This window comes from Sorex araneus, chromosome 2 (assembly GCF_027595985.1).
Source record: "Sorex araneus isolate mSorAra2 chromosome 2, mSorAra2.pri, whole genome shotgun sequence".
Taxonomy (NCBI): Eukaryota; Metazoa; Chordata; class Mammalia; order Eulipotyphla; family Soricidae; genus Sorex; species Sorex araneus.
Window position 1 is genome coordinate 134156757 of NC_073303.1, and position 25515 is coordinate 134182271.

At 48.5% G+C, this 25515-nt stretch overlaps 1 protein-coding gene across 1 annotated transcript in view; it reads left to right on the plus strand.

Annotated features, from left to right (window-relative positions):
- ITGB5 (integrin subunit beta 5) overlaps positions 1-25515 on the plus strand; it is a 129866-nt gene that overhangs the window by 32401 nt on the left and 71950 nt on the right. Inside the window, exons 4-5 of the mRNA XM_004606660.2 lie at positions 6411-6660; positions 18741-18909. Coding sequence (XP_004606717.2) covers positions 6411-6660; positions 18741-18909 — 419 coding nt within the window. The remainder of the gene's footprint in view (positions 1-6410; positions 6661-18740; positions 18910-25515) is intronic.

Consider the following 25515-nt stretch of genomic DNA (forward strand, 5'->3'; position numbering starts at 1 on the left):
TGAACATTTGAACAAAAATCAACTTCAGCAACAAAAATGGCGTAGAAATTCTTGGTTGGGGGCTGCAGCGAGTACACAGGTAGGGCACTTGCCTTGCATGCTGCTAAGCTGGGTTTTATCCCCAGTACTACATACGGTCCTTGAGCCCTGCCAGGAGTGACCCCTGAGCACAGAACCAGGAGTAATCCCTGAGCTCTGCTGGGTGTGGCCCCAAATAACCAAACAAAAAGCCTTGGGTTCCTACAGTGACTCTGAAAGTTACTTGTTCTCAGGTATGTGTCCAAGGAGCAGGCTAATTTTTCACTTTTTGTGGAAGGGAGGAAAGATTGCGTTAAAGCGGAATTGCAGTGGCCAGCTTTGATTTGATCCTCAGCACCACATGTGATACCCCATGATCCCTGGGCACAGAGCCAGGAGTCAGCAGAGAGCACTGACCCGTGTGGGTCCACTCCTCTCCCCCCAAAGAGTTCTGAAGCGAAGAAGCCCAGTTGATACCTGATGCTTGTTGCAGGGACCTGCACTTAAAGTATTCTGGGCGGAAGACTGCAGGGAGGAGCAGAGCTCTGGTGCTTTGGAAACAGGAAAAAACAGAAGAACAGGAGATGCTTCTCACAGGATTCACTTTGCCTTGCTTTGCCGAGATCTCTGCTGCTGCTGGGATGGGGAAGCCCCTCAGGGGAGTACAGCCCAAAGGGTACGTGGGCCAAGGACATTTCTGGGCTGGGGGCCACAAGGACAGGAGATGGCCAATCAAGTATGTGGGGCCAGAAGGTGTCCCGAAGACAGTCCTCACCGAGCATCACAGAGACCCCAGGGCCTTGTGCACCTGTGGACAAGGTGGGGGGATGCTGACGTGGCAGAGCCAGTGTCTGAGGGACCATCAGAATGGGTGTGGGTGTTTAGAAGGGTCCCCAGAGGTACATTGTATACCTCAAACCTTCACTCAATAGAGAACCCCTTCGGCTCTCCCCACACCCCTTCCTACCTGCCAGTGGGGGCCACCATTTGGGGTGGGTGCTGACCTCCTGCTCCCATCCCAGGATGGCAGCCCTGGAGGATCTGCTGACAGACAGAATGTTCCATTGGTGCTAAGAAGAGTTGGTGGCCTTGGAAATCAGAGCTGAGAGCAAACCTGGAAACATAAATGATAGCACAAAGTTTCATGTGCTCCTCTATCCCAGAAAGCACTGTAGCACTGTCCTCCCATTGTTCATCGATTTGCTTGAGCGGGCACAGTAATGTCTCCATTGTGAGACTTGTTACTGTTTTTGTCATATGGAATACACCACAGGTAGCTTGCCAGGCTCTGCCGTGTGGACAGGATACTCTCAGTAGCTTGCTGGGCTTCAGAAAGGGACAGAGGAATCGAACCTGGGTCGGCCGCGTGCAAGGCACCCATGCAAGGCAAACGCCCTAACAGCTGTGCTATCGTTCCAGTCCCAGAAAACTGTGAAAAAAATTTTTAAAAACATTTGCAGCTTTTCTGGGGAGGGGTGTGTGTGTGTGGCGGGGGGGGGGTGGTGCTGGTGTTATTTCCCTTAGAATTAAGGCCAAGATATTTCCCACTTAGAATAGAAACCGCCTTAGCACACAGTAAGGTCTACACATCTTGTTTCCCTCCTTGCCTTCCTGTCTGGAAAATTTGGAATTAAATTGAATGGCTAAAGCTGTTTACACCCAAGTTTTTGGCAGAATTTTCTCTTTATCCCCATAGGGAATTGCTTTAATAGTCAACTCTTGGGGTTGCATTGCAGAAGTATTTGTAAGTCACTTATAGACACCTCCCAGTTTCCCCATCTGATTCCTGGGGGACAGGGCACAGGGTCCCCTCAGTCCTTGGGGACAGGCTCCTCTGATTCCTGGAGAGGACAGGTCCCATGAGCCCTGGGACTGGATTCTACCCTAGCTCCCCCTGTCAAGTCTGCCTCCAGTCCCCCATGCCCCAGATCCAGCCAGTAGCTATTTCTGGGTCTTCTGGAGGTTATCTGCTAATTACTTAGAAACCACAGGAGGGGCTCAGCTGGGAGAATGGGAGGAGGGCTCAGGTAAAAGGAGATGCAGAGCCCCAGCTAGAAGACCCTGGGATTGGACAGAGATGACATGATCTGCTCAGGCTCTGTCCATCTGAGTCTGGGGTTAGTGCAGGTGAAGGAGACAGAGGGTGTCCCCTGCCCCAGAGTCATTCCCCACTGTGGCGTGACGTCCAGGCTGGGAGGGGCCCAGCAGAGGCCCACTCGCATGCCCGATGGGAACCAGAGACAGATGTTACCCAGCCCAGAATTCATTCTGGAAGAAATCTCGGACATTCTTCCGTTTGAGTCAGACCCGATGGCTTTTAAAAATAGCCTTATACCAACAGGAAACCCAGGCGGCCTCAATCTGCAGGTGGCTAGAGCCAGGAACACGTCAGGGCACCATGTGGGGGCCAGAGACAGTGACGATAACCATCACCCTTCACGCCACAGCTGCCCCTGTTCCAGAGCATCTCTCCCGCAGCTGTGCACCCTTATCTCCAGCTCCGTTTGCTGTTCTTTTCCAGGTTTCATTTAAGGACATTGGATTGGGGTGAATCAGTAGTCAAGAGGCAGAGCTGGAACTTGGGCTAATCCTTTGGGTCACTTGATTCTTCGCCGTATAGGCAATGAACTCTGCCTCCTTGGGCGGGGGGTGGGGTGGGAGTGCATGGAATGAGAGTCATATGGAGAATCACATTCTCTGTCCAGAAAGTTTAAGCCAGCTTCCATGTTAACAGTGACAGGACAGAGAGGGCCTTTGGACACTCAGGTACTCAGGCTGGCACATCCACTCCACTATTTGGTATCCTTTAGCACTAGGCTTTCACTTTCCTTAGAGAAAAAGAGGCACACTAGACAAGTCTGCGAAATGTTTACAATCACACAGATGACACGGATGAAGAGTCTTCCGGGAGTTAAGAACTAGGTACGTTGTCACAGTAGTAGATCTATGTGAGGCTCTCAGTTTTATCCCCAGCACAGCACACACACACACACACACACACACACACACACACACACCACAAGCTTACAGGCATGTTGTGCATTAAGCAAACAGAAGAAAAGAAGACAGGAAAGACAGTTTGCTAGTTGTCAGATTAGAGCGAAGGGTTGGTTTTTCTGCCCAGCAAGCATTGGGCAGAAGTGAGTCCACTTTGTGACGGCACCTGTGAGCCCCAAGAGCACATCTGATGTCAGATGTACGAGGACAGGCCTTTCCCAGAGGGTGAGCACTTCTCTTGGAGCCTCTGTGAGGCTCAGAAGTCCAAGTGCTGACAGAGTTACCTGGTATGACTCACAGTTTGAGGTTGGTCCTAAACCATGTGTTTTAGAGACTTGCCATGAATCTGGGATCTTCATCCTGACCCTCATTGGCAGATATGGGTCACTCTGTCCACCTGGGGATGGGGCTTCCAGAGGTCACACCTTTGGTTGTGGTGCTCACTAGGGGTTGCACACTTGAGTTGTGGTGTTTGCACGTTTGGTTGTGGAAAGATTGCACACTTTGTGGTTGTGAGCCAGGGATCCCAAATGACAATGTCATCAGATAATGCTCAGTGCATGTGAGGAGGATGTTGGGGATTGAACTCACAATCTCACGCCTGCAAGTCAAATATTTTGCCACTGAGCTCTCTCTGGGCCTCTTATGGAGCTATTTTAGCTGCTTTCTTCTCTCCCCCGCCCCCATGTTCCCTTGCCCTGCTCATCTCTCTGTCCCATTCCACTCCATTCGACTCACCGTATGGGTACTTATCTTTCCTTCTTTTGTTCCCCTGTCTTCTATTTCATGCTCACCTTGACACACTCCTGGTGCCACATCCTTATCTTGACCAGTTCTTTCTCTGAAGTTGGTGTATGATTTGGGACCACTCTTACCCAATCTGTGTCTAGGCCTTTGACACAAAAGTCTTCGCCAGTTTGCTGACTCCATCCTTAACCCTAAGTCCTTTATGCTGAGAATACAGAACCTTATGAAGGTGACTGGTAGTTAACAGGTTTTCTTAAAATAAAATTTTTTAAAATTTTTAAAAAAAATTTTATAAATTTATTTTTTGAATCACCGTGAGAACAATTACAAAGCTTTCAGGTTTAAATCTCGGTCATATAATGATCAAAACACCCATCCCTTGGCCAGTGCACTTTTTCCATGACCAAAAACCCCAGTATGCTCCCCTCCACCCCACCAGTTCCCCCTACCTGTGTGGCAGATAATTTCCACATTACTCTCTCTCTACTTTGATTACATTCAATATTTTGACACCAGTCCCACCATTATTCTTTGGAATTTTCCCCCAACACTCAAACCTGCCGAAAAGGCAACATTAGACAATTTGTTTTCTATTGCTGATTATGAATAGCATATGGTGTCTTGGGAATTCTGAAATTTTAATAATTCAGTCTGGAGAGATTTCTGCCAAAAGCGGCCGGGTTCCAAGATTCGTTTGTGTGTCTCTGGGATCATGACCGTCAAGGAGCTTAAGAAGCAGCCAGAGGGGCCGGTGCGATAGCACAGCGGGTAGGGCGTTTGCCTTGCACGCGGCCGACCCGGGTTTGGTCCCCGGCATCCCATATGGTCCCCCAAGTATCGCCAGGAGTAATTCCTGAGTGCAAAGCCAGGAGTAACCCCTGAGCATCGCTGGGTGTGACCCAAAAAGAAAAAAAAAAAAAGCAGCCAGAGGATCTGATCGTAGGCAGCATCTCAGGGTCTCATGGGGTGGGAGAGGAAAAAGAGAGGCTCCACCCCTATCCCATGAGGCCCCGTGTGTCTTGTCACTGCTGGCCTGTACCTGACTGTCCAGTGTGCTCTGGAGTGTGTGAAAACACAAAAAAGAAAAAGAAAAGGTGGACACCGAACGGGGAGGTTGATGGAGATGACGAGGCAGGTGAAGGAAGGAACGGAGCCAGGCTGGTTGGTCTCAATCGCAGTTTATTCCATTCCCATCTCCATTCTCCTCTGATTCTCCTCCTGCTTCTTCCTCCCCCATGCTAGTTCATTCTCCTTCTCCTCTCTGCATCTACTGGAACTCGCCCCCAGCCCCCTCATACAGCCACCTTAAATCCCCCCCCCCCCATCCCGGATGCTGCGGGGCCAGGGCTTATGCATATGCATAGGTGTGGTTACAATCAATAGGGGGTAAAGTTCTATCCCTTAGGGGATGCTTTCATTAGGACAGAATCTCTTTCAGCAGGACATCCGCCCAAGAGCGGAATCCCATGGGTGTGTTTCCCCTCTTTGTCCAACTAACATATAAGTATTCATATTATAAATCATTTTGTATGGACATAGCAAGAGATTCATTAAGCTTATAGAATTGCTCTCCCGGGGTCACCTCGATCTCAGACTACAGTGCCCAGGCCAGATTAGTCTTTCCTAGCCCTAGCAGGGCCCTAGTCTCGTCATTGCTTTTGGATCATGACATGACAAGCCCACGACCAAGCTCTTAACATAGAGTTAAGCATTAAGCGCTTTGGCCAGGCCCATCTCGATGCCAGGGTAGCACATAACTCACCGCTTGCCCTGGGTCCATCCTGTCCCTCGTCGGGACCCTGCTTTTGGGGGTGCTAGGAAGCAAGGGCAGCTGAGGCTTAAGTCCAGAAAGCAGATGCCCAGGAGTGAATAATATTTGAAGCCAATTAAATCCCATGTTACCAAAGCATAATAATAAATGTCTTTCTTTGTCCATACAAAAAAGATATTGTTTTAAAGTAAACTATTCAAAAGACATAAGAGAGGAGAAAGACAACAGTAACTTACAATACAAGTACACTGTCCTATCAAGGTCTGACCTTACAAATTAACAGAGTTTGATTAGAGGAAGAGCAGATAAACTGGTAGAAGTGGTTACAGATAAACAAAGGAATAGGAGTGACTCGGGAGCACTTTGATGGGTGTAACTGATATACCTAAGCTCCTAGTGGCAAGGGGAGCAGGACAAACCAATGATATCCAACACTGGAGGATGGTGGCCACCAGGCTGCCAGAGGGAATAGGTGGAGGGATGGCACCTTTTCCCACTTGGGGTGACCTGGTGCCAATAGCCTAATGCAAAGTCTGGACGCATTTCTGCCAAAAGCTGCTGGGTTCCGAGATTTGTTTGTGTGTCTCTCATTTTTTTTTAATTAAAATTTTTTTTATTTTATAAGGTAGTTCACAAAATTTGATAAAATAAAAAAAATTTCTTGAGTTGAGTGTGCAGAAAAAGAACCAAGAATTCCATCCTCAGCACCATTAATCCCTTTAGGTACTCTGCTCCCAAAGAAAATATTTATTCTATAAGACTCAGAGTCACTGAGAAAAGTAAGAGTTGGATCAGCTTGAAAAGTCAAACCCATGAGACCCGCCCCCTCACACCCTCAGATGCCCGCTAACATGCTTTAACCTCCTTGTTGGCACAGGGGACAAGACTAACTTCCAGCTGCAGGTCCGACAGGTGGAAGATTACCCCGTGGACTTGTACTACTTGATGGACCTCTCCCTGTCAATGAAGGATGACCTGGACAGCATCCGGAACCTGGGCACCAAGCTGGCGGAGGAAATGAGGAAGCTCACCAGCAACTTCCGACTGGGCTTTGGCTCCTTTGTAGACAAAAACATCTCTCCTTTCTCCTACACAGCGCCAAGGTACCAGACCAACCCATGCATTGGGTAAGTGATTGCACTCCTATTGGGTGTTGATGATGGAGGCATGGTGAGGCAGGAAAGTGTGGCCGCAAGAAAGGGTGAAGAGGCATGTGTAGGAGGGTCCAGTCTTAAGTGTTTATCTCCATGGCCCAGTCTTGTTTTTGCCATGCCTGTAAGGAAATGAGCTGTCCAATGCTGCATGCATGACCATGCATACCATGATCATAGGCACTGGGGTTCCCGACCTCCCACCTGACACAACTTTTACTTTTTCTTTTGTTTGGGGGGGTGGTAGAGTGGGGTGTGGGTGAGGTGGGACACACCTGGTGGTGCTTAGTGGCTAATCTTGGCTCTGCACACAGGGGTCTTTTCTGGAAATGAGCTGGAAATTGAACCCTGGTTAGCCACATGCAAGGAAATTACCTTACCCAGTGTACTATTGCACCAGCCCTTCAACACTTTATATATATATATATACATATATATATATATATATATATGTATATATATATATATGTATGTATATATATGAGTAAATTCTGGATCATTGTCTCAGGAAATGATGAAATCAGGTGATCATGGAGGAAAAAGGTAGAACAGCATCCACTCTCCTGTTATCTGAAGTAAATGATCAAATTCCAAATCTGTCCCTTTTTAAAGAATATCTGGCACTCACCAGGACAAAACAAAATAAAAATGCTGTTTTAATTTTTTAAATTTATTTTAATGTAGACAAAAGCCAAAAGTGTTGATACAATTCTAGAGTTCAAATTATTAGATAATAAAGGTCCAATACTAAAATCAATTATTAAAAAAATTTTATTAATGAATCACCAAGAAATACAGTTACAAACTTATGAACTTTCATGAATATTTTTTTTTATTAGTGAATCGCCATGAGGTACAGTTACAGACTTACAAACTTCTGTACTTACATTTCAGTCATACAATGATCAAGTATCCATCCCTCCACCAGTGCCCATTTACCACCACCAATGGTCACAGCATCCCTCCCACCATCCCCACCTTGCTCCCCCCAACCCCCACCCACCTCTGTGGCAGGGCATTCCCTTTTGTTCTCTCTCTCTCTCTCCTTTTGGGTGTCGTGATTTGCAATAGAGGTATTGAGTGGCCATCATGTTCAGTCTATAGTCTGTTTTCAGGGTGCATCTCCCATCCCGAGCGGATCCTCCTAGCACCATTTACTTGGTGATCCCTTCTCTAACTGAACTGCCTTTTCCCTCAGTATGTGAGGCTGGCTTCTAAGCTGTGGAGTAATCCTCCCAGTACTTTTTTTTAAATTTAATTAATTAATTAATTAATTTTTTATTAAATCACCATGTGGAAAGTTACAGTTTCCAGGCTTATCTCGACTATACACTGCTCGAACACCCGTCCCTTCACCAGTGCCCATATTCCACCATCAAAAACCCCAGTATACCTCCCATTCCCCACCCCCACCCCCACCCCTGCTTTATGTAGCTGATAAATTTCACTTCATTTTCTCTTTACCTTGATTACATTCCATATTTCAACACAATATTCACTATTTCACTATTTCACAATATTCACTAACCCTCAATAAAACAGCCCTGCTGACAAGGAAGCATTTGATAGTTTTCCATTGCTGAGAATGAAGAGATATGAAGAGATATGAAGGTTTAGGATTTCTGCATTTTAGTACTTTAGTAGTTCAGTCCAGTGAGATTTATGTTAGAAATTGCATCATTGCCCTTCCTGGGGCAGCATGGGGCTCTGGCTTAGTTCACAGTCTAGAGACATTGGTGGAAGAAGTTGCTGGTACCCAAAGTAGTCTAGCTGGCCTCCAGATCGTGGTCATCAGCAGCAGAGCAGCAGAGCAGCTGTACAAATAAACACGTGGCCACTCAGCAGAGCGCGAACCTATATCGCCACAGCCCGCCCCAGTACTTATTTTTAATAATCTTGGGTGTTAGTCTCCCATTCTGTTACTTTATATTCCACAAATGAGTGCAGTCTTTCTATGTCTGTCCCTCTCTTTCTGACTCATTTTGCTTAATATGATACTTTCCATGTTGATCCACCTATATGCAAATTTCATGACTTCATCTTTTCTAACAGCTGCATAGTATTCCATTGTGTAAATGTACTAGAGTTTCTTCAGCCAGTCATCTGTTCTCGGCACTTGGATTTTTTTCCAGATTCTGGCTATTGTAAACAGTGCTGCAATGAACATACAAGTATAGATGTCATTTCGACTATACTTTTTTGCCTTTCCAGGATATATTCCCAGAAGTGGTATTGCTGGGTCAAATGGAAGCTCAATTTCTAATCTTTTGAGAATCGTCCATATTGTTTTCCAAAATGGCTGAATCAGTAGGCATTCCCACCAGCAGTGAAGGAGAGTACATTTCTCCCCACATCCGCGCCAATACCGGTTGCTTTTGTTCTTTAGGATGTGGGCCAGTCTCTGTGGTGTGAGGTGATATCTCATAGTTGTTTTGATCTGCATCTCATGAGTATTTTTCAAAAGTCCATTTTATATGAAAATTATTATAGCTCATCATGGGGTTGTTAAGTTCTGGTGTAAGAATTTATTAAGCTGTTTATTGCTAGGTGAGCCTTCTGTGTTGTTGTTTTTGTTTGTTGAGTTTAGCTGGTGTCTATGTTACTTTCCCATCTAATTTGGTGTGCTCCTACTGGAATTTCAGTATAGAGGAATTAGTCTGTGTTGCCTGGCTGCATATGCGGCTGCATGGTCCTGGAACTTCAGGTTCTGTGGTCTGGGCCAATGAGTCGACATGCAGAAGCTATGGGACTTGTGTGTGGCTGATGGGTTTTGGGAAGTTCTGAGGGTGGTGGGTGGAAGCTGGCCACTCCAACTCTGGAAGACATCAGATTCTCTGTCTGGGCATCCGGGTACCTGAAATTGTTCACAGTTTGGCGTCTCTGACAAGAATATTAGTGAAGCAGTGGAGTGGAGTGGAGCACTTGGTGTAGTGGTAGGTTGTGGGTGTGGCTACTAGATCTTCAGTGTGGTGATACTTGGCCCAGTCTCTCCTGAAAAAACTATTTTAACATATTTTCCCCCAATATCTAAGCACATTTTTCAGTTAGGTGGTTCATGTAGAAATATTTGACAAATTATTAGAGAATAGGAGTTTCTTTCTTTGTTTTAACCTTTTCGAGGGGCGGGTGGGTGTTGGGCCACACCCAGCAGGCTTACTCCTGGTGGTTATAGGTGGGGGGTTGCATATTTAGTGCAGCCTTTAGGAACCGGGCTCAGCTGCATTAAGGGCCTGGTCTTAACCCCTGTATTCTCTCTGGGCCAGAGAACAGGAGTTTCTAAACTGCTGCAACAAGCATGCCTCACAGACCCAAAGCTGTGTCACAGGAGGATGGTAGGGGCCTGGTGTGAGGTGCTCCCTCTCCCTGTCCTGAGACAGCACTGAGTCCTAGCAAGGAGGCAGCAACCCGGGCCAGCTGTGCCTGGGAAGAGGAGGGCTCAGGTGGTGCTGGGCCTCTGCCGTGGAGTGTGTGGTGTCATAGCCCCCAGCTCCCCGACACCACCCGTGTGAGGCTGGGCTGCTTATGTCTAGCCCGCAAGCATCCCTTTCACTGCCAAGATTGTGGGGTTGCTTCTATGAGTGGGAATTCCTAACATTTTCTCACCTCATCCCCATGCTCAACTTTACTTAGCTCTGATATCTAAGTTCCTCACCCCCACCCCTGACAGTGACACTCACTGGGTAAAAAGCCACTGAGACCTTTGTGTTACTGAGTATCAGGCACCTTCCTCTGTACTTAGCGTTTATCCAACCCAACAAAAGCTTCATCTTCTGGTGCAGCATCTAATGAGTGCCAAGCTGCACTCCCGCACACCAAGGATGTACTCAGCCCTCTGAGCTGTGCCCCAGCCCTGAGTGTTGAATACTGAGGACTGTACATATTCCTGACTCTCAGCACTGTCTCTAACCAGAGAGGAGAACCGATTGCAGATGGTCAGTCTTGTCAGAGAGCGTACGTCTCACTGAAAAGCTGCTTTCAAGACAGGAAATACAGTGAAGAGTGGGAGTTTTGAAGGAACCATCAGGGTTATATTATGCAAGTCTCTTTCTTGAATTGGGCAGTTCATCGGGGAGTCACGGTGTGTTCTGTGGGCTGGCAGGGATTAGTGTCCCAGGTCCAGGCTCCAGCTGTAGGAACAGTGCCCTGCGTCTCCAGGGAGCTTCCCTGCGGCTCCAGCCCCTCCCGGGTTGCTTGCATCTGCACACCGTGTGTTCACCTCTCCTAGGGTTCAGTGCAGTCAGCAGAGGAAACAACCTGAAACGGCAGCTTCTGGGAGCTTGGGGATGGTGAGCCAGGGGCACCGCGGCCACTGGGTATCTTCAGGGTTACAGCTCTTTACTCACAGCTCTCGGGTGGCCAACAGCAGCCTCTGCTCAGGAGGGGGCCCAGCAGCTCCTCCAGATGCCCCCCAGAAGCCCCGCAGCACCCACTTCTCTCTGCAGCTCCTTCCCTGCACAGCAGCTTCTCACAGAGGCTTCATCCACTTCAGGACCACACTTCCAGCAACTCAAGACCTGTGCTTATATATTTTACGTGTCCCTGTTCTTGTTCTCTGGTTGGTTACATTAATGAGTGTTTATATCAATCTAATTGGTTACACAAAATGACCAATCAACTAATATAGACCAATCAGGTTGCCTTTTCCAAGCACGTGCTATGCTATATATAGAGTTGCCTGTCTCCTCCACTTCCATGGCAACAGCATCATATAGAAACTTTTAAAAATGTCACCAAGTTTCTGGCAAAACTGGACAGCCACGTGCAAAAAATAAATAAATAAAAGTGGTCTCGGGGGCTGGAGCAATAGCACAGTGGGTAGGGCGTTTGCCTTGCACGCGGCTGACCCGGGTTCGAATCCCAGCATCCCATATGGTCCCCTGAGCACCGCCAGGGGTGATTCCTGAGTGCATGAGACAGGAGTGACCCCTGTGCATCGCTGGGTGTGACCCAAAAAGCACAAAAAAAAAAAAGTGGTCTCAAACCTTTACCTAACACCATGCACAAAAGTCAAATCAAAATGAATTAAAGATCTCAACATCAGACCAGAATCCATAAGGTACATTGAAGAAAATGTCAGCAAAACCCTCCACGACATTGAAGCTAAAGGTATCTTCAAGATGACACACCACTGACCAAGCAAGTGAAAGCAAAGATAAGCAAATGGGACTCTTTTAAACTAAGAAGCTTCTGTACTTCCAAAGAAACAATGACCAGGATACAAAGACAGCCTATGGAATGGGAAAGGATATTCACCCAGTACCCTTCTGATAAGGTTGATATCAAGGATATACAAGGCACTGTGAACTCTAAAAAAAAAAATCCAATCCCATCAGAAAATAGGGTGATGGAATGAATTGAAACTTTCTCGAAGAAATTCAAATGGCCAAAAGGCACATGAAAAAATGCTCTACATCACTAATCATCAGAGAGATGCAGATCAAAACAGCAATAAGATATCTTCTCACACTACAAAGACTGGCACACATCCAAAAGAACAAAAGCAACTGGTGTTGGCGTGGATGTGGGAAGAAAGAGACTCTCCTTCATTGTTGGTGGGAATGCCGACTGGTCCAGCCTCTTTAGGAAACAGTATGGACATTTCTAAAAAAAAACTAGAAATCGAGCTCCCATTTGACCCAGCAATACCACTTCTGGGAGTATACCCTGGGGGCCCAAAACCATACAGAAACACTACCTGCACTCCTATGTTCATTGCAGCACTATTCACCATAGCCAGAATCTGGAACCAACCTGAGTGCCCAAGAACAGACTAATGGACAAAGAAAGTATAGCACATCTATAAAATGAAATACTATGTAGCTGTCAGGAAAAATTAAGTCATGGAATTTGCCTACAAGTGGATTGACATGGAGAGTATTGTGCTGAGTGAGAAGGACAGGGACAGATATTGAATGACTGCATCCATTTGTGATATATAAAAATTATATAGTAGAAGAACAATATCCATGACCAGAGAAAATGGGTTAGGAGGACCAGTCACTGGTTGGAACTAACCACAAGTGTGTGTGGGACTGAGGGCAGGTAAGATGGAGAAGAGACCGCTATGACAATAATAGCTGGGAATGATCACGCTGGACAAGATCTGCGAGTTAAAAGTAGGTAAGGGATATTCTTGATAACCTTTCAGTATCAATATTGTTGCAGACCAGAGAGAGAGAGAGAGAGAGAGAGAGAGAGAGAGAGAGAGAGAGAGAGAGAGAGAAAGGCAGCTGCTATAGAGGCAGCAGGGGCTGTGGGTTGTGGGGTGATGGGAGGGAACCTGGGAACACTGGTGCTAGGAAATGTACACTGGTGGAGGAATGGGTGTTGGAATACTGTATGACTGAAATCCAATCATGAACAACTTTGTAAGTGTATATCTCACAATGATTCAATAAAAAAGTTTTTTTTAAAAAAGTCACCAAGAATAACCAGGATAGGATGGGGGCTAGAGAAATAGTGTTATGGGTAGGGAGTTTGCCATGCATGCAACCGCCCTGGGTTCAATCCCCAGTATACCATGTGGTCTCTCGAGCATTCCCTGAGCATTGTCACCTGAGGTGCACCAACCCACCCTCCCTCAAAAACAAACAAACAGAAAAGAATAACCAGGAAGTCTAGGTTTTCTTGGACAACTCTAAGTGCTGCCAAACCTGATGCCTGGCTGCCTCTGTCCCTACCACTACCTCTCAGATGCTCTGCCTCACTAGTTCGCCTTCCACTAGTAGCTCAGTAGACTACCTGTGAATCCTTTCCTGTGCTTTCCTTCCTGATAATGTCCCTAGTGTAAACCAGAGTTCTTGTCAAGCGCCAGTAACAACTCCTGTGGTGGCAGATCCACAGATGCAACTCCAAGGAATTGTGGGGTTGCAGGATATTTCAGGGGAGAGATAGACTTCCAAAGGCTCTTCTGAGTCTTGCCCCAGTGTTTCTACTGGAAGACAGAAATTTTAGACTCATAGAAAAAGTAGAGAAATGCTGCTACAGGACAGGTTAATTGTCAGATTGAACAACTATTGCAGAGCTATTCTGAGTGAAAGGGATTGTTTCACTAAGAAGATTCACATGATATTTGCTGATGCAGGATTTGAAGAATAATCTGGAATGCTATTTCTGATTCTGAACACTTTGTATTCTTGATAGAGGTCTTGGGCTATTTCTGAAATACATACCAGGTCTTACTCATGTGTAGAATGTAAAAAGAGCTGAACTCAGAGGGCTGAAGAGATAGTACCAGGAGTTTAGGCACTAGACTTGCATGTGGCCAACCTTGGTTTGGTATTATGCCTTGGTATTATGCCTCTGGAGCACTGCTGGGGTAATCCCTGAGCACTGCCGACAGCCTGAACAGCAGCAACAGCAACAACAAACTGAACTCAGGGAAGCAGAGTAGAATGGTGGTCTCCAGGACTGCGGGCTGTGGGGGTGGTGGTGAGCTGGCAGATATGTTTGTCATAGGGTTGAACTCTCAGTTATAATAATGAGAAGGGTTCAGACTCCTCGGTCTACTCAATCCTACCCACCTCAGTCTACTGGATTCCTTCCACCTGTGTCTACTGAGTCCCCATCCTCTGTTTCTACCCCCACTACCCATCAGGTGACCTTAATTTTACTGTCAGAATCCAAGCATTTGGCTTTGGGTTTTCCCCAAGTGGAGCTGCATGGGCCCTGCAGTGTCCGGGTTACCTGGGCCACCGCAGCAGTGCTGGGGGTCCAGGGTTGTGCCCAGTGATGCTCAGGGGACTGTGTGGTGCCAGGAATCACACCTGGATTGGACACCTTCCAGCGGTGCACCTTAGCCACTGCACTATTCCTGGCCCTGATCCTTACACCCTCATGAGTTTCTTTGAAAAAGGCCACATATTCCGTCCCCATCTTTACCATTGTCCTCTCATTCCTCCTACCACCAGGGAGTCACTGAGTTCTGCCTGCTCAGCAGGGTGACAGTTCTCAAGTGATTTGTCTTGCCACTGACCTAAAGTGGATCTTAACTGTGTCTCCTAAGTCAGCTGGTGGCTAGAAATTTTCTGGTTCTGATATTAATGGCCGGCAGCTCTTAAGTTTTCTGCGGAGTGAGAACTTTCAGCGCTGGGCTCACACAGCCTGCGGTGGCTCACCCCTCCCTGCTGATGCCTACCCTGACCCGTGAGCCTGTCTGGGACTCCCTGGCCTGACCTCCACTCCTCTCTCCTTGGTGTTTGTTGGCTGCCTTCCTGCCATTTCCTTGATAAGCTCCCAGTCTTGGCAAGGTATCATCATTTCTTATTTTATTTCCTTCTTTGAAAATTGATGTATTGAGGGCTGGAGAGAGAATACTGCACGTAGGACATTGGCCTTGCATGTGGCCATCCATTCTCATGGGCTCAATGCCCAATATTCCATATGGCCCCTGAGCCCTGCCAGGAGTGATTCCTGGGCTCTGAGCACTGCTGGGTGTGGCCCAAAGAACTGATTAATCATTGGTTTACAATAGTCTGGAGTTTCAGGGTTACAGCTTCACACCTCTGTCAATGTAGCAAGTCCTCACAAACCCGCCTAAGTTCCAGGACCCTACACTGCTGCTGGAACCCTTCTACCCATAAACACTTAATTTTTTAAATATTAAAGTTATCAATTTATTTGGGGGGGGTGGTGTTTGAGTCATACTCAGGTGCTCCGGGCCTATTCCTGGCTCTGTGCTCAGGAGTGATTCCTGGCAATGTTTAAGGGAGCTTTGTGGTACCAGAAATCCACACCAGGGTCAATGAAATGCCTTAACTCTGGTCTTATTTCTATCTTTCTGGCCCTTCCCAGGAACTTTTAAGAAATGCTGCTTTATTCAGCAGTTTAGAATGGGAGGGACGCGTTCCACATTAGCTTTTTCTGCAGTATTGTTCCTGCAACCATGAGATTGTTCTCTAGGTGTGTCTAGATCTGGTGCTTTTAAATTGTCTTTGGGGGACAGGGTTGCACATTCCACAGTGCTCAGGGATTGCTCCTGGTGCAGTGCTCTGAGTCACTTTTAGTAGTGCTGGAGGCCCTTGATGTGCCAGGTCTTGAGCCCAGGGTCCTACATGTGCTCCTGCTGCTTGGGTTATCTCCTGGCCCTGGTTTCATTGATACACGTGTGCTCACCCACCCTCTTTGGGCAGCCCCACATTGGGGGGCATCCCCAGCTGTGCTCTCAGGGTCACACCTGGCTCTGTGCTCAGGGTCATCCTAGTGGGGTTTGGAGGATGAACCAGGGTGGGTTTCAATGCACTAGTGCCTTAACCCCTGTACTATCTCTCTGGGTCCAGCAGTTATATCTTATTTATCTTCCTGGTTAATCATCCTTAACTGAGTGACTCCAGTCCATGGCTCTAACCTGAGCCTGCAGCCTGACACAGGGTAAAGGCACAGGGTTTCCTGCCTGAGATCCCCAAAACCCTAAATCTTCAGGTCACTGAGCACTTGGCTGGGGCTCTGTGGGACCCACGTGACTGTGCAGTGGCACCTGTGTGCCAAGGCCGCTCTCCTGAGTCACAGTTCTGCAGGAAGGTCTGCTTCTCTCTGGCAAACACACTCCCCACTTCCTGCTTCTTAGATTGTAATTCTCAGTAAAAATGTCCCCTTGCTGCAAAAATGGGGAAGAGGTCAAAATTAGCTGAGATTTAGCTGAGTTTTTCACAGCTTTTCTGGTTTTCTCATTGAGCTCAATTACTTCTCTCTCCCTTCCCCAGCCTCAACTTCCCCCCCACACACACACACATTGTACACAGCCTGGACAAGACAGTGGGGTGTGGTGACCATTTCAAAGTGGGGCACCAGACTAGTCCAGAGGAGCAGTGGCACCCTTGGGTGCAGTGAGGCACAGGGGAGGGAGCACTTTCTCTTTATTTTCTTAAAGAAGGTGGATTTCACTGGGGCAGTGCGCAATGCTTTTTCTTAAAGGCAGCTGATAGACCAAGTTTGGAAACTTCTGGTGTCGTGCTTGGTGGGGAAAGAGGGAGGGTTTGTGTCTGTCCGCTTCCTCCCAGCTCCAGTATCTGTCAGTCCACTGTAGGTGGGGATCCTGTGCAACTCTAGCCTTCTGTTAGCAAGAAGTTTTTCTCTCTCTCTCTATTTTTTTTGTTGTTGTTGTTTACTGGGATGGGTGGGATTGGGCCACACCAAATAGTGCTCAGAGCTTAGTCCTTCTTCTGTGCTCAGGCCCTGGCAAGGGTTCAGGACCCTGGAATGTGGGATGCTGTGGATAGCACCTGGGCCAGCTGCATGCAAGACACGCACCTTAATAGCAAGATTAGGCACAGTCAGTAGTTGGGGGGTGTTGGGGACTCAAGTCACAGGCTCGAGAAGAGTGCAGGCAACACTGGAGAGTGGGATGCAAAACCAAGGAAAGGAAGTGGGGTGGGGGCCTGGATACTGCCTCCTGTCCGAGAGGATGGAGAGAGCAGTGAGGGCAGCGGGTGACATCCCTGCTCACTCGTCACAAGTCTGAGATGGAGGGTGGACCCTGATGGCCCCAAAGGAAATGGATCTGCCTAGGAGAAAGCCCCCATGGCTTCCCCGCAAGGCGGGGGTCTGTGCAGATCTGCGGGGGCCTTCGTAGCCTGCGGCTAACCCGGTTTTCCCTGCAATCACTTACCAACTGGAAATGGATTCCAGCACCCCCACCACACCCCACCTCAGGCCTCTCTGTGAGTGTGTTTCTCATCTTTAGTTCTAAAGGCCACACAGACCAGGCCAGCTGGGCTCTGCCCTGTCAGCCCCCTGCAGCCCCCCATAGGCCCTGCCAGCCCCCTCCCCGCCAGCCCCTGCAGGGGCCCTCAGCTTGCTCTTCCTTGGGCTGCCCATGTTCCTTCCTGCCACGGACTCTTTCACTTTCTCTTCTCAAGCTGGGAAACTCTTCCCCTGTCCTCTGCCTACTGAACCCTTCAATGCTCGGTTTTCTCTTGGGTCACCCTCAACTCAGTGCTTGGGGTCGCTCCTGCCAATCCTTAGAGACCATGTGGTCCCAGAGCTCTTGGCCAGCCTCCCTGCATACAAAGCATACACACATTTGAGTCCTCTCCTTGGGCCTCTAAACTCAGTCATGAAACAACGTCGGGCTTCTATTCTCTCATTAGCTGCATATCCAGGTGGAGTGCCTAGAACCAGAGGTGGGGCCTGATCTCCCAGCAGCAGACCACTTGACTTTTCCATTGCAGACTGCTCATGAGATTATCTGGTATGTCAGGAGAAACACTGACATCAGACTCAGAGCAAGAGGCAATGCATTAATGATGTAATCTTCCACTATAAGATGGAGCATTTCTGTTTTACTCTTTTTTTGTGGGGGTGACTTGGGCTGCACCCTGGGTACTCAGGGCTTGCTCCCAGCTCTGTGCTCAGGCATCACTCCTGATGGTGCTTGGAGGACTCTATGCAATGCCACAGATCAAACCAGGATCAATCACACATACTTTCTCTCTGGCATTTGAAATGCCCTGGTGATGCATTTCAAAATGGCCTCACTGGCATTTAGACGAAATGAACATGTAGCCGGGCAGTATCAGTCAAGGAAACAGTGTTTTCCATCCTTTTCCACTCTGCATAAGCTGGAGGGCCAGCACATTTTGGTGGTCTCTTTGTGGGTTGATGTGGTGAAGCTACATGGTCCTTGTCAAGGTGAAGACATGTGATGAGAGCTGGTTTTATAGTTACCTGCTCCTGTCACCTCACCTCCCTCACTCGCCTTCCTCAGCCTGTGAAGCCTTCCTGCTGTGCAACCAGACGCAGTCCCTGCATCACCTGTCCCTCACATCTCTGGAGGCCTCTGGGCCTCTCCACAAACTCTCCAGTGGCCCATGGTCCCCGTCCTCTGCTTCCTCTCACCAGTCTGCCTGCTGCTCCCACTTCCCGCACGCAGATTCCATGTTGGGCAGTGGGATTATGCTCTGTCCCCATTCTCCACACCCGGCTGTTGCTGGGCGCGTGCAGGGCACACATGCCTGGTGGCCACTCAGGGCACTTGGTGACTACACAGAGACTGGGCTGGGGGCACTTGAGATCCCGAGACGATGACAGCAAGTGCCTCTTCTCTCCTTTCTCTCTAGTTATAAGTTGTTTCCAAACTGCCTCCCCTCCTTTGGCTTCCGCCACCTGCTGCCCCTCACGGACAGAGTCGACAGCTTCAATGAGGAAGTTCGGAAGCAGAGGGTGTCCCGGAACCGCGATGCCCCCGAGGGAGGCTTCGATGCTATCCTGCAGGCTGCTGTGTGCAAGGTAAGTTTCCTTCCAGGCCCCTTCCTGCTACTCCTCGTCCCTAGCCCGTGGGAGAGGGCAGTGTCTGAGCACCCCTGCCTGGCTCCTGAGGGTGAGCTCAGTAGCCTTGGGACCTGCCGGTCAACGGTCAGTATGGGGGAGCTGGCTGTTTGTCACATGCTGGGTGTGGCTGTGTTTGGTGGGCCGTCTCTGCCAGAAGACAGCTGTTTCTTGTTTATACGTTTGGCTTTTTGGCCCTTTTGTCAAGAAGAGAAAGGAAAGATCCAGCCGTATGCAGAGAAGCCTGTAGAGAAGCCTGGCTCAGTTTTGGTCCTCACGACTGCTCTTGCTCTGTGTTGGAAGAGAGACTCGTCATGTTTGGTTGCGTTTCTCTGTTTTCCTCTTGCTTCTCTGGGTTGGAGGAATCCAGTGGGAGGACACAGACTTAGGTCACAAATGAGCTCATGCTTTAAGAGGTGCCAGTCTCAGCAAAATACACAGATGGAATGTGAGTAATAAGTTTCTTTCAGATAGTGTCCTACTGTCCAAACAGCCCAGAGCCCCTCCAGAGTCAAGCAAACACTCTTGACCACAGCGTCCCAACACCTACTTCTAACTGTGTTCCTGCAGTGGTGCTCACTGAGAGTGTGCACTTCCTTGGATGGGCTTACTGGAAAGTTGGGTGTGGTGTGCAGGGAGGGCTCCTTAGGGCCGTGGCTGATGCTCCCGTGTGAGAAGATGAGGTTAGAGCTCGGTTTGGAGGGACTGTGGTTCTGTAGCTGCTGTCGGTTTACTAAGGGCTAAGTGCCTTGTCTGAATCAGCTTCTGACTCAGTTTATTCCTTACAGACTCAACTTTCTTTCTGCACTTCCATCCTCAACAGGATGGCGATAAGACAAGCACGGGATTTTCTGATACTAAAACCCAAAATGATAGAGAAGTGAGGGGAAAGCTGTGGAGAGAATAGAGCAATCTCTTCCTCCAGTCAGGCCCTCTGTGGTCCTCTAAGTTCTCAGGGACCCCCTGGAGGGTCAGCATCACCAAAGAAGCCCCCACATCCTGCTGGTCCCGGTCACATGATTGGGAGCAGTGTTTACTATCCCAGAGGTGGGAGAAGCTGTATGGGACACAGCTCAAATGCATTCTGCTCTGATTCTTTCAACGTAGCACAGAGAAGGGGCTTGGGGGTTTTCTTCAGAAAGGAAGACTGACAGTTTTGACTGTCACTCAGGCATTGATTGTGTAGGGGCGCTGTCCTCCTGACCCTTGGTAGGGATGCACAGTGCAGAGAAGTCAATGATTCTTCCCTCCCAGCTCTGGGATTTTGTGCTTTTTCTTTTATTCAGGGAGGGAAATGATCTCTCAGACTTGGGGGAAAGAACCCAGGGAAGGCCCACACAGCGCCCACTCACCTTGCTTCTTTGAAGACACTTTTCCTCAGAAGGCCTTTTAGAGTGCTTGAAGCAGTGTGGCCTGAGAAGCTTTCATTTTTCTTGTGCCCACAACAAATCCTTGTCTCTCCCAAGTGTGAGGCAATGTCCCTCCCTTTAAAAGCTCCATATTCAAGGCTCAAGACTTCCAGAGCAGAAGCGAACCGGCCTACACCGCTCACAGGGAATGATAGTGCTGGGAGAGAGTCATCAGTAACGTGTATTAGAGCTGTGTTGGCGCTTCTCTTCCTCCTCCCCGCCCTTCATAAGAGGCCCACCCTAGTGAAGGATGGCTTGGCTGGGGGCTGAGAGCCCTGGCCTCCGCTTCACGCTTCTGCTCCTGTATGTTCCCTTGATCTTGGGTGATCGTCCAGCAATATCTTCCTTGCTTGCAATCACCTATTACAAAATCACCTTCTTCCTGCTTCATCCCACTTTATATACAGTCACCAGATACTGGACTTCAAGTTTCGACCTTATCTCTATGCAATGGCCAGAGAGAACATCTAAGAACTTGATTAGTTCCTTTCCTCAGTTGTTTTAAGGATCATTTCCAGCAGAACTTAGGCTAGTGGTGCTCAGGGGGAGGGGGGCCATGAGGGCCACATCTAGCAGTGCTGGGGAACTTGGGTATGTGGTGATGGGGATGGAACTCAGGGCTTCACATATCTAAGGCATGTGCTCTATCCCATAAGCCACATTTCTAACCCTAAATCTACACCCATCTCAGGGGTTACTCCTGGCTCTGAACTCAGGGATCACTCCCCGTGGGCTCAGGGGACCATTAAAGGTTGCTGGGGACCAAACCCAGTCAGCTGCATACAAAGCATACTGTTGCCCTGTCTGCTGTACTATCTCTCTGGTCCTTTACCGCTAATCCTTCAGGTAAATATTTTTGAGGGAAATAGAAAGCAATTAATGAAAAGTACAGACAGTGTAATACTATTTACAAAGAAATGGAAGAAAAATATGTAAAAGATTGGAAATAAACAGACCAAAGTAAAAGCAGCCTGTCTCCAGTGTTAAGATGCGGGCACTTTTCCTTTTTGCCTTTGCCTTTAAATATTTTTACCTAAATTTCTACAACTAACATGTAAATTTTTGTTTTGTCTTGGTTTCGTTCTGGTTTTTGGCCCAAGACTGGTGGTGTTCTGGGGTTACTTACTCGGCTCAGTGCTTGAGGGCACCAGGTGATGCCGGGATTGATCTCACGCAAAGCATGCAAAAATTATGGGGCATTTCCAACACTCCCAAGGCAAAGAGAACATGTGACATTAAATCCCATGTACCCATTGTCCAGCGTTAATAATCACCAATCCTGGCTAGTTGTGTTTCAATGATGTTTTTATTTTTTATAATAATATAATAGTTGGCTATTTTGATGGTGGTGGATGATTTATAACATATTTAGACTTTGGACTTGGGTGGGGGTCATTGGGCCACACTGGTAGTACCAGGACTGCAGGGCTCAGGGGACAATCAGTATGTGGTGCCAGAGGTCAAACCAGGGTTGGCCACATGCATGAAGCCCCTTAACCCACTGTCCTAGCGCTCCAGCCCCAACGACAGGAAGTATTTAGTTGCTGCATCAGCCCATCTGGGTGCATTTATTCCCAGCCGCCTCCTCTGAGGACCACCCCAGCCCATTCTGCAGTATTTCCCCAGCACCCCTCCCAGCTGGGAGGAGCTGGGATGCCTCTGCCCTTGTTTTCTCCTTTACCTGGAAAGTACCTCATATAAGACCTGTTTAAACTTCTTGGTTGGGATCACCGCCTCCCCCGTGGTTGCTTTGATTGCTGCCCAAGGACTTTCCAGAGTGGAAGTTGTTTACTCTGGAATGTTCCAACGTGGCAGGTGATCAATGTTCACACGGAAATGCCTGCTCTCCCATTCTCCTCAAACAGGGAGGTGGTGTGTTTGGCCTGGGCCATGGGGGAGACCCAGCACATTGGGCTCCAAGTTTTGCCTACCCCACTTTGCCTGTTTCAGCTCAGGTTAAAGAGGCAACATACATGTGTAAGCGTGGCTGGCATTCTCTGGCCACACAAGAATTCTGTGAGCTGCTTTCTCAAATCAGACAGGAAATAAGATTCATGCAGCTCAGTGCATTTCCCATCTGCCCTGGCTTCTTGTGGCCTTGATCCTCCTTATCCTTGAGACAGATCTCCCTCCCTCCCCCTCTCTATCCCCCCCTATATACACACATATATATGCATATATGTACATATATATGCATATATATATATATATATGTTTTGGGGGTCATATGTGGCATTGCTCAGGACTAACCCCTGGCTCTATACTCAAGGATCACTCTTAACCATGCTCAGGGAACCATATGGTGGAGCCAAGAATCAAACCAGGGTCAGCTGAATGCAAGGCAAGTGCTTTCCCTGCCATAATGTTGTTCCAGATTCCTCTTTTAATTTTGCTTCTCTTATATAGCGTTAGATATCCTATTCGTAAAGCATTGAATGACCTCCACTCTCCCAAAATAGGTAGAAGAATAAGTCTTAAAGCAAGCAGAGTAGTTTACACACTGAGAAGAAGGTGTGGCCTGACTAGATTCTTTGCTGGTATGGGACTAGATTCTTTGCTGGTATGAGGTTATAACTCTAACCTCATATAGGGACCACAGGCCCCAGGGGGCTGGAAGGACAGTGTCATTCTGGTGAGAGTTTTTATAGGAGCACAAATTCCAGGGGCTTCCAGAAGCAAGAGAATCACCGCTGTGCTTGTCTGTTAATCATGTTTCCGATGTTCAGTCCTAATGCAACAGTGTGGTGGGTTCCAGGTGAGAAAGTGCGGTGGCTCAGGGCTTCGTTACATGCCCTGCTACTAAGGGCTAGAGCCAGTCGGATAGAAGCCTCACCACTCAAGGGGTCTCCCATTGGCAATACTTGGCCCAGTGGTGACAGTCCGACACAGGGTACCCAGGGGCTCAGTTGGTGGCAGAGTTCAGATCTGGAGACCTAAATAAGCAAGGCAGCACTCTGGCACTTTGAGCTTCTCCCTGGCCCTCCCTGGATGATTCTTGCCCCCTCTCTGTGCCCTGGTGCCTGGGTGCTTGGGGAGTGGGGCGGTGCCAACAGGGTGAAGAGGACTCAACAAGGGTGACCCTGTCCCTGCTCATGCTGAGCCTCACACAGGGACTGGCTCTGTGGGGTCACTTTCTGGGCCTCAGAACATTGGTCTGAGAATGCAGGAAGGGGGCTGGGGGCAGGGCAGGACCCTCTGTGCCCTCCTACTGCTTGTTGCCCGAACTCGCAACCCCTTTGCTCAGTGCTCGGTTCTCCAGCTTATCCCTCTTGCTCCAGGCTTGCAGAGCTTCTGCAGCAACAATGGAGTGTGGAGAATGATCTCCCAGGTGACCTGCACAAGAGGACCCTCTCCGACCCCTTCCCTCTCTTTGCCTCCCATGGGTCAGATGGGGTTTCTCTGGGTTTGTTGGCCTGATTTCTATTTCTTTCTGGTGGATAGGCCACACCTGTAAGTGCTCAGGAGTCACTCTTAGCGGAACGTCAGAGGATCACATACAGTGCCAGGGATAGAGCCACTGAAGAACTAGCACAGCAGGTAGGGTGCTTGCCTTGCATAAGGCCGACCTAGATTCAATCTCTGGCACTACAAGGTGACTTCAGGTGCCACCTGAAGGGATACCTGGGCATCAAGTCAGGAATAAGCCCTCAGCACTGCCAGGTTGTTGCCGCCCCCCAAAAGAAAAAAGAAAGAAAGAAAAATAAAACATGTAAGGCAAGTGCCTTACCTGCTTTGCTAACTCCCTGGCCCCTGCCTCACAGTGGTGTCTTTTTTCCAAGCAGAGTTACAGAATCAGGGAGCTGCCTGGAGGTCCTCCCCATGTGTTGTGTTTGCTGCCGTTCGGAGTCTCTGTCTTGGCAAGGCTCTGCTCTGTCACAGCCTTGCCATGTTCCCACGGGCGTCATCTGAACCAGCCCTCCTATTCATGCTCTGGTTTCAGGCCTTCGGGAAACACCTGAAAAAGATTGGATTTTCTTGGGGCCCAGAAGGGCTCTGGGAGTAGACTTATGGGCAATTTGTGGCCTGCTGCCTCTGCCATGTTTTTGTATTTTCGTTCATGGCTTTTTAGTTTTTGAGCCACAGCTGAACTGCTGAGGGGCTATTCTTGACTCTGTGCTCAAGAGTCACTCTTGCTGGTGCTTGGGCTCAAACTGGGGTCGACCAAGTACAAGGTAGGTGTCTCACAGGCCACCTGGAGCATTTGGTACCCAGAGAGATACTTTGAAGTCACAGGTGGGTTTTTTTTTGTTGTTGTTGATATCTAGTGATGCTCAGGACTTACTTCTAGCTCTGTGCTCAGGAATCACTCCTGGTGGTGCACTAGAGATCCTATGGGATGCGGGGAATCAAACCTGGATTAGCCACATGCAAGGCAAACATCCTCCCCACGGTGCTATCACTCCGGCCCACCGTCACAGGTTCTTGCTTGCTCCTGCAGCCCAGAAACTGCCCTCGTGTTGCTCCAGTCTGCCAGTGTGCATTCACAGTGTCTCACAACCATGAGTGCTGTGACTTCCAGCTGCTCAGGGGCAGGAATGGTGGTGAAAATTAAAGAAATAAGAGAAAATGTCCTTAGCCTCAGAGGCTTGACATGAGCTTACAGATCAACCCAAAAATTAACAGCCTATTTGTAAACATTAGGTGGAATCATCTCTGTGAAGTTGACACTTATTATTAATATTAGCTGTTGCTACATTTTCCCCCCAGAATAGGTATTCATATGGAGCTGCCTTAATGCATTATAGACTTTCCTTCAATTCAGATGTCAGTCATGCCTGAATGCACCTTGTTGGTGCTCGATCAAGATAAATGTGGTCACCTTGAGTCCTGGCCAAGGTTTCTCTGCTGCTGTCTGCCCCCTGGAATGAAAGGCTACACTTGCTCCATCCTTAAGTTGAAGCACAGAACAGCTTTTTTTAGAATAGAGTTTTCATTACAGTTTTCATTACAGAGTTCCGGCCAGGGGAAGGAGAAACAAACCGCGATGAGAATGAGATCATGTTTATTGACAGAAAGCGAAGGAAGTGGGCTTGACTGTCAGCAGATGAGGGAAGCTGAGCGCACGGAGAACGGAGCCTGGCGTGTGCCCTTCTGGCTCCCACACTTGTGGGTCTCCACACTCAGACCTGCTGGAGTGACCCACATCTTTCATGTCCTC